The 12,872-nt window shown below is 40.3% G+C and overlaps 1 protein-coding gene across 7 annotated transcripts in view; it reads left to right on the top strand.

Annotated features, from left to right (window-relative positions):
* The window catches only part of supt3h (SPT3 homolog, SAGA and STAGA complex component), an 86,777-nt gene that overhangs the window by 34,189 nt on the left and 39,716 nt on the right, over nt 1–12,872 (top strand). For 6 of the 7 annotated variants that reach the window (XM_029258363.1, XM_029258362.1, XM_029258360.1 and 3 more), the window contains exon 3: nt 12,236–12,320. In XM_029258363.1, the coding sequence (XP_029114196.1) occupies nt 12,236–12,320 (85 nt within the window). Of the gene's footprint in view, nt 1–2,844; nt 2,908–12,235; nt 12,321–12,872 lie in introns of those variants that run through there. The other variant, XM_029258364.1, reaches the window with a different exon arrangement.

Here is a 12,872-nt window from a genome sequence, read left to right as displayed (position 1 = left end):
TATTGTATCCCAGAAGCACCCTCCCCATTTTTTTTCCCCTCATAAACATGTCCCACACTTGCATGTGTCACCCATTCCGTATCCAGTCTCATAAACACGTTTTTTTTTTTTTTTCTTTTGCACGGTATGCACTTTTAGTACGATGAATCATTCCAGAATGAATTCACAACTCGTCTTTAATGCTTAATAAAATAAATAATGCTTAATAAACATGAAGTAATTCTCAGCCGACTTCATGACTGACAAATGTAAACCATTTTTGGCAAAGTGCTGATACGTTTCTCTCCCTCCTCCAACATGGTCTCGTAAACCTGTTCCCCCCCGGCCTTCCCCGCAGTGCCACCAAAGTGGACCTTAATTGGCGAAGACCAGTTTCAAACACAAAAATTCACTATATACTGTGAGCATTTTTTTTTTTTTTTTTTTTAAAAAAACACCCAACTCTGCAACTCTCAGCAATTAATGTTGCGCAACAATTTACAGCAACATTCTGGGCAAGCAAGACAGTGGAACCACATTTTATTTACATTTTCTGCTGTCCATCTAAACAGGCACCAGAAACCTTTAATTTCATACATTATTTCCTAGAAATGCAAAGAACCAGAGGCGGCCCACTGGGACTCGAACCCTGGGCACCATACTTCAATGGGGCGCAATTCATAAAGTTCTGAAGCTCAGTGAGGTACCACGTTCATTGCCAGTTTCCATGTCCCTTTAAAAGTGCTGAAGTGTGCATTTGCTATTTAGATTTTGCTGTATTTGGGGTACATTTTACTATTTGTGGTTTTAGATCCAACCAAACATTGTTGCTATGGTGTAAGAAATAAATGTCAAACAGCTGTACTCCAGTATTTTTAGTTTTTCTCCTCTGCCTTTTCATCTGCCCATTCTGAAAATGTAATTCTGAATTGCCCTGTAAGTCTCCTGTTCATTACCGGTTACATCAGGGGGAGAAAAAATATATATTCATGTATTATTGGTTATTACTGGCCAGTCATTTGATGTATTGCAGTGCAAATTTCCGTTAGTGATTTAATATGAAAATTATTCTTTTGTAAAAAGTCACGCTTGCAATAATAAAACTAATTGCTTTATGGATTCTTACATGTTCATATATATTACACACACACATATATATATATACATACATACATGTGTGTAAAACTTTCTCCACTTGTGCTGCACATTTAAATGACATTGAATTTGTTGCAATCATCTAAGTCACTTTTACTGACAGTTCAAAAAAAGCAGGACAGTATATTTTAATCTTCACTTTCATCTGTAAATGCCTCACTGCTAATGGTTAAAATAAGTGATAAACCTGTCTACATTTTAAAGGAATTCCCAGTTTTCTTGACTGCCGTATGAGAGCCTTCAAACTCGGCGTATTGTGAAAGCAGCTCGAGCAGTATGTAGAGTGATTTATAGGGTTTTTATTTATTAGTGCAAATAATTGTGTTTTTCATAGCCTATGCACATTGTGGTCTCATACTGCTGTAGCCTCTACATCTCACCACCTGGCGCATCCTTCGCTGTGAAAAGCTGTGCTCCACAATGTGAGAACTGCACAGCGGCACAGCGGGTAGCACGTCTGCCTCGCAGCTCCTGGGCTGCGGTTTCAAATGTGGGTTTGGATCTGGTTCGGTGTATGTGGCGTTTTCATGTCTTTGTATGGGTTTCCTTAAAGAAATGCGTTCAAGATGAACTTGTGACTCTAAATTAGTGTCAGAATTTGTGTGCTACGTCGTTCTGTTGCGCTCATGTGCGCGGTACAGCTTACTCTGGTGTGCTTAGATTTGCACGTGGCCTTGGATAAAGGCATCAACTAAATACAATTTGTTAACGAATGAGAAGGTATTGTCATTTCTTATTTCTCCCCGAATTGCATAATTCCTTAGGTTGGCCTGAGTTGTGCCGGTCATCCACAGTAGCACGCCGTTTTTGCGTAGCGCTGGACGCGCGGCAGGCCTGCCTCGCCGCCATGAAAAAGCCGCGCCTTTGGCCGGTCCCCTCCGTCTAACCGAATCACGGCGGCGAAGTCGCTACGGACGGCACACATATGGAATCACTCTGAGGGCAGAGGCGCGGAGGCGGTTAGGTTAAAATTATAAACGGCTCTTCTCTCAACAAGCGGAGGAAGAGCCGGGTATCGGCTTTCTGTGCCTGGAACAAACTGACGGCCTTTTATTTTGCGTGGCACATGGCTGGTTTCAAATGAGTACGGTGTTTTCCTCGACCGCTCCTGTGCGCTGCCCGTCGGCAGTAGTGTGTAGGATCTCATCCTCTGCCCGTTCACGTAGGACAAACTGTAATGCTCCCACTATAGGGCGAAACCACCGATCACATGTCAGTAAGGACAGTCAATAAGTTTTGAGTATTATAGCTTAAGAATGACGAAAAAGTGTAACTTTTGTAAAAAGTGCAATTTAAATTTTGACTTTCCACACACACCTGAATAAAATATGGATTGCTGTTATTTAAATTAATTGTTCTCCTTGTCTTCTTTTAAATGTCTTTGCGATTTAATGACTTTTTATATGCGTCGTTAAGGTTCCGCTCAAACTCTTAAGGTCCATGCTGAGCCAGCATGGTAAAAAGGAATTCTGAAATTGTGCAATTTTTCAGGTACTTTTCATTAATCCAGGACCACCCAGCCAGATCACCTCAAACTTACGCTAATTTTAGAACAAATGCTAGAGCAGGCAAGGGATATTTGGAGCAATTATTCTGCCTTCATCTTTCATCAATTTTTTTTCCCCCCCCCCCCCCCTTCCCCAGGAAAGACTGGTCTATGGAAGGAGAGATATTTACTCTTAGGAACACGTGATGTAGTGGTTCGAGCCATCGCCTTGTATTCAGAGGACACAATTCCAAGTCCCCAATTCTGCTGTGGTACCCTTCATCAAGGTATTTACCCTGAACTGAAACGGTAAAAATTACCCAGCTCTGCAAATGGGTAAACAGTTGTAAGTAGCTCAACGTACAAACCTGACGTTATACGTTGCTTTGGAGAAAAGCATCAGCTAAATGAATAAATAAAAGCGCGAACAAATTATTTTTGCAAATAATATTTTATTGCCATTGTAACTAGGCAGGGTGCTGTGGAAAGGGAAGGAAAACAGTCAGTTCATTCATGTTTCTTTGAGACCAGTGTGTCCGCTTAATCCCCACCCCCCCCCCATGTGAGAAATTTCTTCTGAAAGTGGTTGACTGTAGCTCTGATTAAATATAAACAAGGATTTGGCTAAATAATTCGTTCGGCTTCTTGTAAAACCAGTAAAGTAATCCCCTTAGCAAGTGTTTCTTGTCTTAAGTTCTCTTCGCTTCACTTTATTTTAGATAGTGCCCCTCTGGACAAGGTCGTCTCGTAGCGCTAAGCAAGGGATCCCTTGTGGTCGCGTCAAATAGCCCTTTGACAATTAAGCCCTGTATGGCACTAATGATTATAATTTGGCAGCGGAGTGTACCCATAGTGGCTGCCTTTGCAAATGCTGAATGAGCGTCTTTTGTTTTGTGTTTTTGTTAGGTAAAATACTTTACTCAAATATAGAGGATGTGTCCCTGCCATTAGCAAATTTCCACGTGCCTCTCTCTTCCTGCCGAGCATACAGGCCAGGTGCCGGGCCATCTGCGGCGTAGGATGTGGTTTCATTCAGGTCCAATTGTCCCCGGCTCCGGGACGCAGGCTGGCTATGCAAAGAGAAGCGGTGGGGTTTTGCCGCCACTTTGTTGGCACGTACCTTGACCTTTCCCCTGTCACGCTGAGCTGCTTAGGCCTCTTCCCGGAACGGCAGGGCCTCCGTTCGTTGCAATTACAAGTCACGCGAGCTCCATTGTGCCGGCCGCCTCTTTGTTTGGGCAGACCTGCTCGGTTCCGTTCGCCTTCCGTAGATACTGTCCGACTTGGTTCCTACTGTGCGGCCGCTGTGGTCGTGACGTGACCTCCCGAAGGCCGGCACGGGACGCGAGCCCCGCACCACGTGTCCGTGGAAGCAAGTCCTTTTCCCAAGCCTTTCTTCTCCACCTTCTCAGAGGTCTAACGGGTATCTTCACACTACGTACGCGTCACACTCTCAAATGTCCTACTGTCAGACCTACCATGAATTCAGCTAGAAATTGCTGAGGGGTACAATCAAGTAGAAGACTATATAAATTGAGCTATAGAACAATAATAAGATGTAGTGTTAAAGCCATTGTTAATGCACGGTAGTGCTCCGTTAGCTGAAACTTTCAGATCCATTACAGTTGAGTTTGGCCATCACGTGTTTGAATCCCACTGCCCTTGTTGAAGGTACTTACCCTGGACTGATGAGGATAAAAGTTACCCAGCTGTGGACATCTGTAATATAATAGTAATTGCAAGTCTCCTTAGAATAAGTGGTGAATAAAAAGGAAATCGTGAAACATGGGGCGTGAATATTTGGTTAGAAAATCCTGTGCTTACCCTTTTTCATGATTCCATAGCAAAGCTAATTTTGTTTTCGGCATTATTGAGTTTTAAATATTTAGCTATTTCGCTTGCTTTTACGTGATTTCATTCATGCAGTGCCTTTTATCAACATCCCAGTCAAGCCTGAGTTGTCTACAGTTAAGATGGAACAAAATTCTGAATAGTTGTAATACTGTATTAAAAAAGCACTTGAACACTTTCATATATTTTAAAAATATATTTTCCTTTATATTTCAGTTTTACATTCTCAGTGTATACTAATGCAATGGGAATTTTTTTTTTATGTGAAAAGCTTTAATTTGCTCCTTTTATTGAGAGCAGCCGATTCATTAAACAATACAGATGCCTTGCTTTACAAGAACAATTGTGGGCTAACGGTCGTCATTACGGGAAAAATATGGCCAAAAACTTGTGGGGGGGACGGTTGGATTGCAATCATGAGTACTGGGTGGCAAACCCAGACCCTTTAAGCCATTTCACTAACAGAAGCTGTGGGTGATTTTAAAGGCTGTTTGTGCGTATTTAGAAAATTGCCAATACTAACCATATCCTGTTATTGAAGAAATTGCAATTTTACTGCATCGCGACTGATGTATTTAAGGCACTCTGTTTTCCTTCCTCTGATCTTACTCAGAGTACAGGCATTTTAGCAGCAATAAGTTTACTTGTACATCGCAGTGTTGGTGTTACCTTATTGGAGGTATTCCATTTGCGGTGCAAGTGGTTTATGGGCGGGGCCTGTTAAGGGCACATGCTAATTCATCCATTTAGTGTGGTCGTGTGTGGGGTGCAACACTGCCTGCGTATTGGTCGGGAATTTACGATGGTATTTTTAAACAGCCCAACTCACTGTTTTGGTTGGGAATTTGCGGTCATATTTTGCACATTAATGCACATTGCAGTTGGGGACAGTTGACCTGATGTTTCCAAAATATGATCAGACCTTGTCATGTCTGCAGAAATGTAACAAGTTGTGATTCACCACATTGACCATTTTACATGTAAAATGGCTTTATATTCTTCAGCTGTTCTTGAACATATAAACAGGACTCCAGGACTCGATCCCATACATTTATATTTGTGTTGAAATATCTCCCCCCCCCCCCCCCTTCCCCTTCTCTGTCATGGAGGGAAGTTTCATGTTTCGGTGACCTGCCGAAGGAAAAACTCAAAAAGTCAGCTATGGGACAAATTAATAGCTACCTTTAAGTATAAACTTTTTGTGTGGTTTATTTTGCTATCTCCCATTGGCTGTTCAGCCATCATTTTACATGGGAAGAGGGTTGAAGGACACGCACAGTAAAGATGATTGCTAAACAAGGAACAGAATATAGCTTGAGAAAGGTACTTATTATGATGTTGGGAAAATATCAGAAAATCGCCAGACCTTAAAAAATTGTGCCTTTTTTCCCTCTTTGATGTGGCTTGAAATGATCTTAAGTTAAAACTGATGTCCCATCCTCCTATGCATTTCATTTTAATACAGACACACACAGCGTAAATATTGCTTAATGGGTTTAGGATGAGAACGTTGTTTCTGTTTATCTAGCCTGCAGAATTTGCTAAATTCATGTTAAATTTTAGCAGGAATTTTTAATCGGAGCTGGTTGTGACTCCCGTATCAAGTGTGTCGGGAAAGCTTTGCTCCTGTGGTTGGAGTCGAGTACCTCGCTGTGCTAAAATAGAGCCGGTTCCACCCAACCCCACCCTGTCGCTGTGAAAACCCGTTCGCCTGGAAAGTCCAAAAGCTCGTTTGGCGACACACATTGTAAATACATTTTGAAGCGGAAATCAACCAAGTGTATTCTAGCTACACTGTATAGCCTAGACTGTAAAACCAATTTTGCTTTAATGTGAAGCCAAAGCGGGAATAAGAGCTATTGTCATGGAAGAGAGCAGTCTGTAGATGTCGTCATGTGGATGGGTTGATAGCAGTTTTTATTTTTTAAATCTTCTTTTTTGCGCTACATTTACATTTATTCTTCTAGCAGATGCTTCCCCCCAAAGTGATGTGCAGTCCGGAGTATACAAAAATCCATTTCACAACAAAGACCAACAAAGAAATTGACAATGAGACAGGCGCTGCAGTGTTAAGCACAGTATTTTCACACTGTCTTCCACTGCTGATTAATTTTGATCCAATCTCTCAAAAAGATTATTTAACATGCCTTTGTGTATTCCTCTAAAGTTAATTTTCAGCTTAACTGTCAGACATGTTTTATTATATGAGGTAAAGTAAAAAAAAAAAAAAAAAAAAAAAATTATCCACAATAATTTGTACTTGGCCAGAGTTTTGCAGATACCACTTTACCTCTGTACATGTCCATTTCTTGTAGAAATGTATTTTGTATTACTTTTTGTGTTGTGAAATTGGTTTTAAAATACCACTACTGATTCAGTATCTCTTCCAGTCAGTATATAAGTGTAATCTGGTAAATTAGAAAATAGCGCTAGATTGTATTTAAGGAAATGTTTGTATCCTGAATGTTTCCAGGTCGAATACCTCCCCTCATGTAGTTCCCTTGATGGGTACCTACTGTGATTTTACTCACTGACTTGTTGCTCTCCTGCTTGTCCTTGTTAGGGTAGCGGTGGTCTGGAGCCTATCCCAGTATCTCTGGGTGCTCGGCTGATGGACGCAACAGCGGTACATTTCAGAGAAGCCACGTGCACATCAACTCACACTATTGGCCATTTAGCTTTCCCGGTGTCTTTTGGACTATGGGAAGAAACACCAGAGTACCTAGTGGAATCCCCCACAAACATGGGGAAAACGCGCAAACTCCACACATACTGAGTTGGATTCTAACCTGCATCCAGACAGCAGTACTACCTGCTGTGCCACCTTGCTAACATACTTACCTTAAATTACTGCAGTAAATTACTCTGCTCCATATCAGGGTAAAAGGGAGGAAGCTACTTTGGGTAAAAAAGAGCTAAGTAGCAAAATTATAATCACAGTTTTTGTGTGGCTTTATGAAATTAATAGATGTCACTTCCATCCCCATAAATGACATTTTGTGGCTTCTGAGAATCTCAAATAGACAGGAATATATAAGTTTTAAGAGCACACACCACGACGGTATACAGAAACATTGCAAACCTGGTTTTGCGCTTTATATTTGAAGCGAAAGTACCGGTGTAAATGTGAGCTGTAAGAATCACCATTATCCCAAGCCTGTGAACACTTGGCTAAAGATTGATGGTGAGGTTTTGTAATGTAATGCGCACTGATTCATCCCACTGTGACATTTCCTAATCACACTCAATAGGGGTATTAAAGGTAATTAAAAACATTCTTTGTCTGTCAGTTACTATCCACATATAAAATGTGCTTTTATAAAGTGTTCTTCCACCAGCAGTTGAGTAATGAAAAGGGTTGTAGGGAATTTACAGAACGCCTAGAACGATCCCTTGGCAGTACAGTACACAGATATTTCGGGCAGAAATACAATCATGTTTTCTTGTCATTGTTTCTGCTTATGTAGAGAACATGTAGTATTGGTTCACTGTGTGACTCAGAAAACAATAAAATGCTTTTAATGTTGTTTCCCTAGCCATTAAACTGATTAACTGCTCTGTAGATTTTTTCCCTCCCATTTTATCTCTGTTGTATCATGCAATTTGTCATCCGAAGTGTAAATTACGTTTATTTATTTATATAGATATATTATTTATAAATAAACTCAAGTTGTGACAGTGTAGCAGTTTGGATCTGTTACAGTAAAATGCATTTAGATGCAGAAATGACATGAAAAGAGGGACATTGCAAAACGTTAATTGACAGGATTGTGAGCGTGATCCCTTTATTCCACTGCAAGAAGCCAATATCGTCCGTTGGCTGACGTTATGAATGTGCTGTCGTTCTGTTGCATTCAAAGGAGGTTGTGTTTCCTATGTCATTGAAACTGCAAGAGAAATGTATGCATTCACAACTTTTGTGCAATACACCGCTCAGATAATTAGAATCATGCATTATTTTAATAATACAGCATCAATTTAATTTAATTCTGTAATTTGATAAAAATCAGTGAGGTGCAATGTTTGCATGTATGAAGTGAATTTACTGCACTGTTTACAACGTGTTTATACATTTATTAGACCCCCATGCTGTCTGAATGTGCTTATTCTGGCCTTTTTTTTTTTTTTTTTTTTTTTTGGGTCATCTGAATTTGGTCAATGCTCCTGTTTAGCTTGCAGCCCAAGACAGAACAGTACATTTTTGCAGCCAGTTATTATGAAGAAAGCTGTATCGTATGGAACCCGGAAATATCAATATAAAAAGGATAGACCTATGAGGGCACTTTTGTGGGGTTCTGCATATGGACTCAATTACAGTCATGTTTATTGCACTATGTATTTGATACATTTTATTGTTTCTTTCCATCCTCTCTAATTGCATTTATCAAAGGCTTTGATGGTGTTCTGAAGCAGAGTTTCCTCCAGCCCTATAAACTGAACTCTTATTTTGGAGGCATTGTTGAGACTGTAGGAAAACTTTGGTTCCCCTCATTTTGCGCCGAGAGAAGTGATTGATCATTGTCCAGTCTGCCAGCTCGAGAAGGACCGTAGTCTCAAGAGTTTCCTGGTCCACACTGGAGTCCTTTGTGACTAAACAAATGGAACGATTTATGCGACTGGATTAAATTATAGGTTTTTCTTCTGGAAGTGATTTGGATCTGTTACACTGAAATGCATGTAGGTGAAGAAATGATATGAACCAGGGATGTAATAAAAGTTAATTGACAGGATTATGAGCACTATCCCTGTATTTGAGTGGAACAGGCCAATGTCATCCATTTACTTCAAATTTTTACAATGAATTGTGTCCTTTTCTCAAGGCTGGTTAGGTTCTACGTAATATCCGTATACTTATACACTCGTACCGTACAAGTGTGAGACAATGTAAGGGAGAATGTAAGTGCAGAAGTGTTTTTGTATTAGCCTTGTCCTGTACGTTTCCCTGGGCAAAGACGTCAAGTAAATACAAACTAATAATGACGACAAATATAAGATGCAAAGTTTTGTAATTGTAGATACTGTTTAACCACAGCATACTTGCTTCTGCTAAATTACGTATTTTGGATTCCAGTTGTTGAGCTGTTGCACAGCATCATCTCTTAGCGACATGCTCTGGCACTATAGAAAACAGTATTTTAATTTTATGCTATTTTTTTTTCCTCCCCCCCCCCGTCTTTCCTCTTTTCACGGAATCACCAAAGCAGAATTGTCAGCTTATTGTCTCAGAGCCGCCATTGTTCTCTGCAAAGTGTAAAAATGCACATCTGCAATTTGCGGCCGTGCTGTTTTTCGCTGCTAGTTTTAAGCGTAGTTGAGTATTCCATGTGCTGTGCATATTTTCTTTTTTAAAGTGAGTTTCCTCCTACACGTAGGATCAAAGGTGGGTGGAGGTGGTCCCGTTTCCTTTGTTTAGGGGTTCGAGTAATTTGGGGCAGTGCTTGAAAAGAGGTCTTTGTTTTCTGAAGAGTTGCAGCTGTTTTATCTTGCCATTCTTTTACTCGTACGTTTAATCTGTCTCGGGGATTCGTTCCAATATAAAGAGCACAATATGTATTTTGAAAAGGGATTATTCAGATGAAGCGAAACACACATATTAGGATTCCACCATTTGTTGTCATCGGCTCGGCTTCATCCGTGGACAACACATCATGCGTTTTCACTTTTTACATTAATTGTAATTAATTAGGGCCTTGTGACGTCAGAACTGCCATCTATTTTTGTGGTGGGTTGTAATTTTTATTATACCAATTAGTATTTTATACATTTTTTTTTTCTTGTCTTTTCTTTTTCCTGAGAAACAACATGTTTGTACTTCAGTACTGCACATGATCCAATAAAGCGGTTAAAAACTTAAGAACTGTCGCGACAAAGAATAAGATGGAATAGACTGGCTTTTTTAGACACAATGCGAGGATGGTGTGACTGGGAATCACGCTGATTATTGTTTCGTCTTGATAGTCTCATCCTCTTTGTGAAGGGGAAGGGGAGACGTCTGTGGCCTTGCTGTGGTTTTACTTTCTATTGGCTGAAACCACCATACCAATAACAAACCCTCACACTGGGAAGGCTTGGCACTGGAACTGTGGGAACAGTTGATTTGGAAAAAAAAAAAGTGTGAGAATGAATGTCTGATGAGTAAGTATATACTGAGAGTAAACAAAATATTGGAGACACTCGACCTGCTGAAATCAGTCACTGTTACAGCATTAGTTACACAGGGTAGTGATGTCACCTTGAATACCTGTTGGCGAAGCGATGGCTATAAGCTCTGACAAATGACATATTTAAGTTTACCATACAAACGTGAAATTATTAAAATGTAGCTTGAGTGAAATGCACTTATTCCAAGTAGCGGCCTCTAGAAGTGACTTACAAGTCGATAAACGCAACCACTGGTGATGGATTTGCTTTTTAAAACTATCGGCAGCCGCAGAGAGAAATGGCTCAGAAACAGGTGGATTTTGAGATCCTTTTTGAATTCTGGAAGGGATTCAGCAGTTCTGAGGAACAGGAGGAGTTCATTGTTTTTGATTTTAGAGTACCGTGAAACAGCTAGAAGAGTCTGGGAGGAATAAACGACAAAATAGTCGATGAATTCCTGGTGCAACAGTCATTAAATAACTGTACTTTTTATGTGACAAGGGAACAGTGTCGACAGTGTCATGAGTGCGTATTCCGAGGGCTGTAGACAGAAAGCCTTTATGTGAAATGAGGAACAGTGGTGGCAGTTTGACGCTCACTGACAGGGATAGGACACTTAAAAGGGATTGTTGGGAAAACCACAGAAGGACCATCTGGAAAATTGAATCAACACCTCAGTGTCCCAGTTTCAGAAGAAAAAGTCACATTAATGGTATTTATGGTTCAGGACTACTTGTGTTCAGGACCTGTGCACAAAGCAGTCAGCCCGAAGGAATGAGCATTAGAAAAAAGTATCTCAGTCCGAGTCGTCTTGTAGCCTTTTCCAACATCTGGATAGATTTGTGGCAGGAGAAGGGCAGCTGCTGAATGGGACACATCCAGCTGTTAAACATGGTGGATCTATAAGGGCACGGGCAGTCGTTTCAAGGGAGTTGTCAGCTTTGACTAATGCTCTGCGTGATCACGGGATGGCCAAGGAATATCGAGTCTTGAATTTTGTCTCTTGGTTGTCCTGTGATGCAAACCCCGTTTTCTCATGATATTCCCGTGTTCCAAAATGACAGAGAACCATTCACGTTCCTGTTGTGTTGGAATTTGTAGAAGTTCATGTTTGGAGCAGGTTTTTATCTCCAATGTCCTCTAAAATATGGTAGGACTTCCTTACCAATGTATGGAATGATATTTATTTTCACTTGTTTAGGCGGCATTTACAGTGTTAAGGTACTTTAATGACGCCAGCGGCTCTTAACCACTTTGCTACCTGCAGGCACCTTGCGACACGATATTCCGCACATTCAGGACTTGTAAGACAGTACAGCATATAAAGCAGGAGCTTATATGTATATAATAAAGTTAGAGGTTAAAATGTTACCAAATAAGAGTACTTTTTGATGTCCTGATTCAAGTACATTATCCTGTCCAATTTTCCTACCAAATTTACTATGAATTTGTGTGCTGTGATTTTTTTTTAATCGTAATATGCAATAATGACATTGCTCATTCTTATTTTACAAAAGCATATGAAATATAGATTTTTCCACAATCTCTTGTTATTTATTCAATAACAAACTGAAAAATGACTGTCCTTTGTTCTGCATTAAAATGTCCTTTCCCCATCCTTAGGTTTGCTCTGGGAGATGTCCGCAGACCACTGTATGAGACGGCGGCTTTAGTGGAAGACATCGTACACACGCAGCTCGTCAACTTGGTACAGTTTTCTGGTGTGCACGCGCACACACACACACACACACACACAATCACACCCACCCGTTTCTTTAACGGCCTACACATGTGATTGTTACAAACCTTTTCTTGCACTACCCTGATTTTGTTTTTGGAGGCTTTACTCTAAATTAATGCTTGTCATGTTAATGCTGTACTTCTGTGACCGCATGTCATCACCCGGGTTCTAAATGTGAGAAAAAGCAAGCAGGTCTCAAATGAGCTCTAGTGCAGTGAAGATGGGATTCTGTTGCTGGGAGGACTGGAAAGCAAACATGGTCACACAGTGCTCCAGTACTGTCTTTTCTTTTGAGTTTTCTAATTATGCGTCGCCTCATTATTTAATATACAAACTAATTAATTAGTGAATGTCAGTCTCTTATACACCTCATATATTTTTTTCTCAGTGTAATGTGCCACAAAAATACATATGTTTCACACCGTTTATACAGTTGGATCCTCTGAGTCATGTTTTTACTCTAATAAATGTCAAAGTGTTGGTATGTATAATAAGCATTTAATGGTTTATGAGCTATAC

The sequence above is a fragment of the Scleropages formosus genome, chromosome 15 (assembly GCF_900964775.1).
Source record: "Scleropages formosus chromosome 15, fSclFor1.1, whole genome shotgun sequence".
Lineage (NCBI taxonomy): Eukaryota > Metazoa > Chordata > Actinopteri > Osteoglossiformes > Osteoglossidae > Scleropages > Scleropages formosus.
This window is presented reverse-complemented; position numbering and strand designations above follow the sequence as displayed.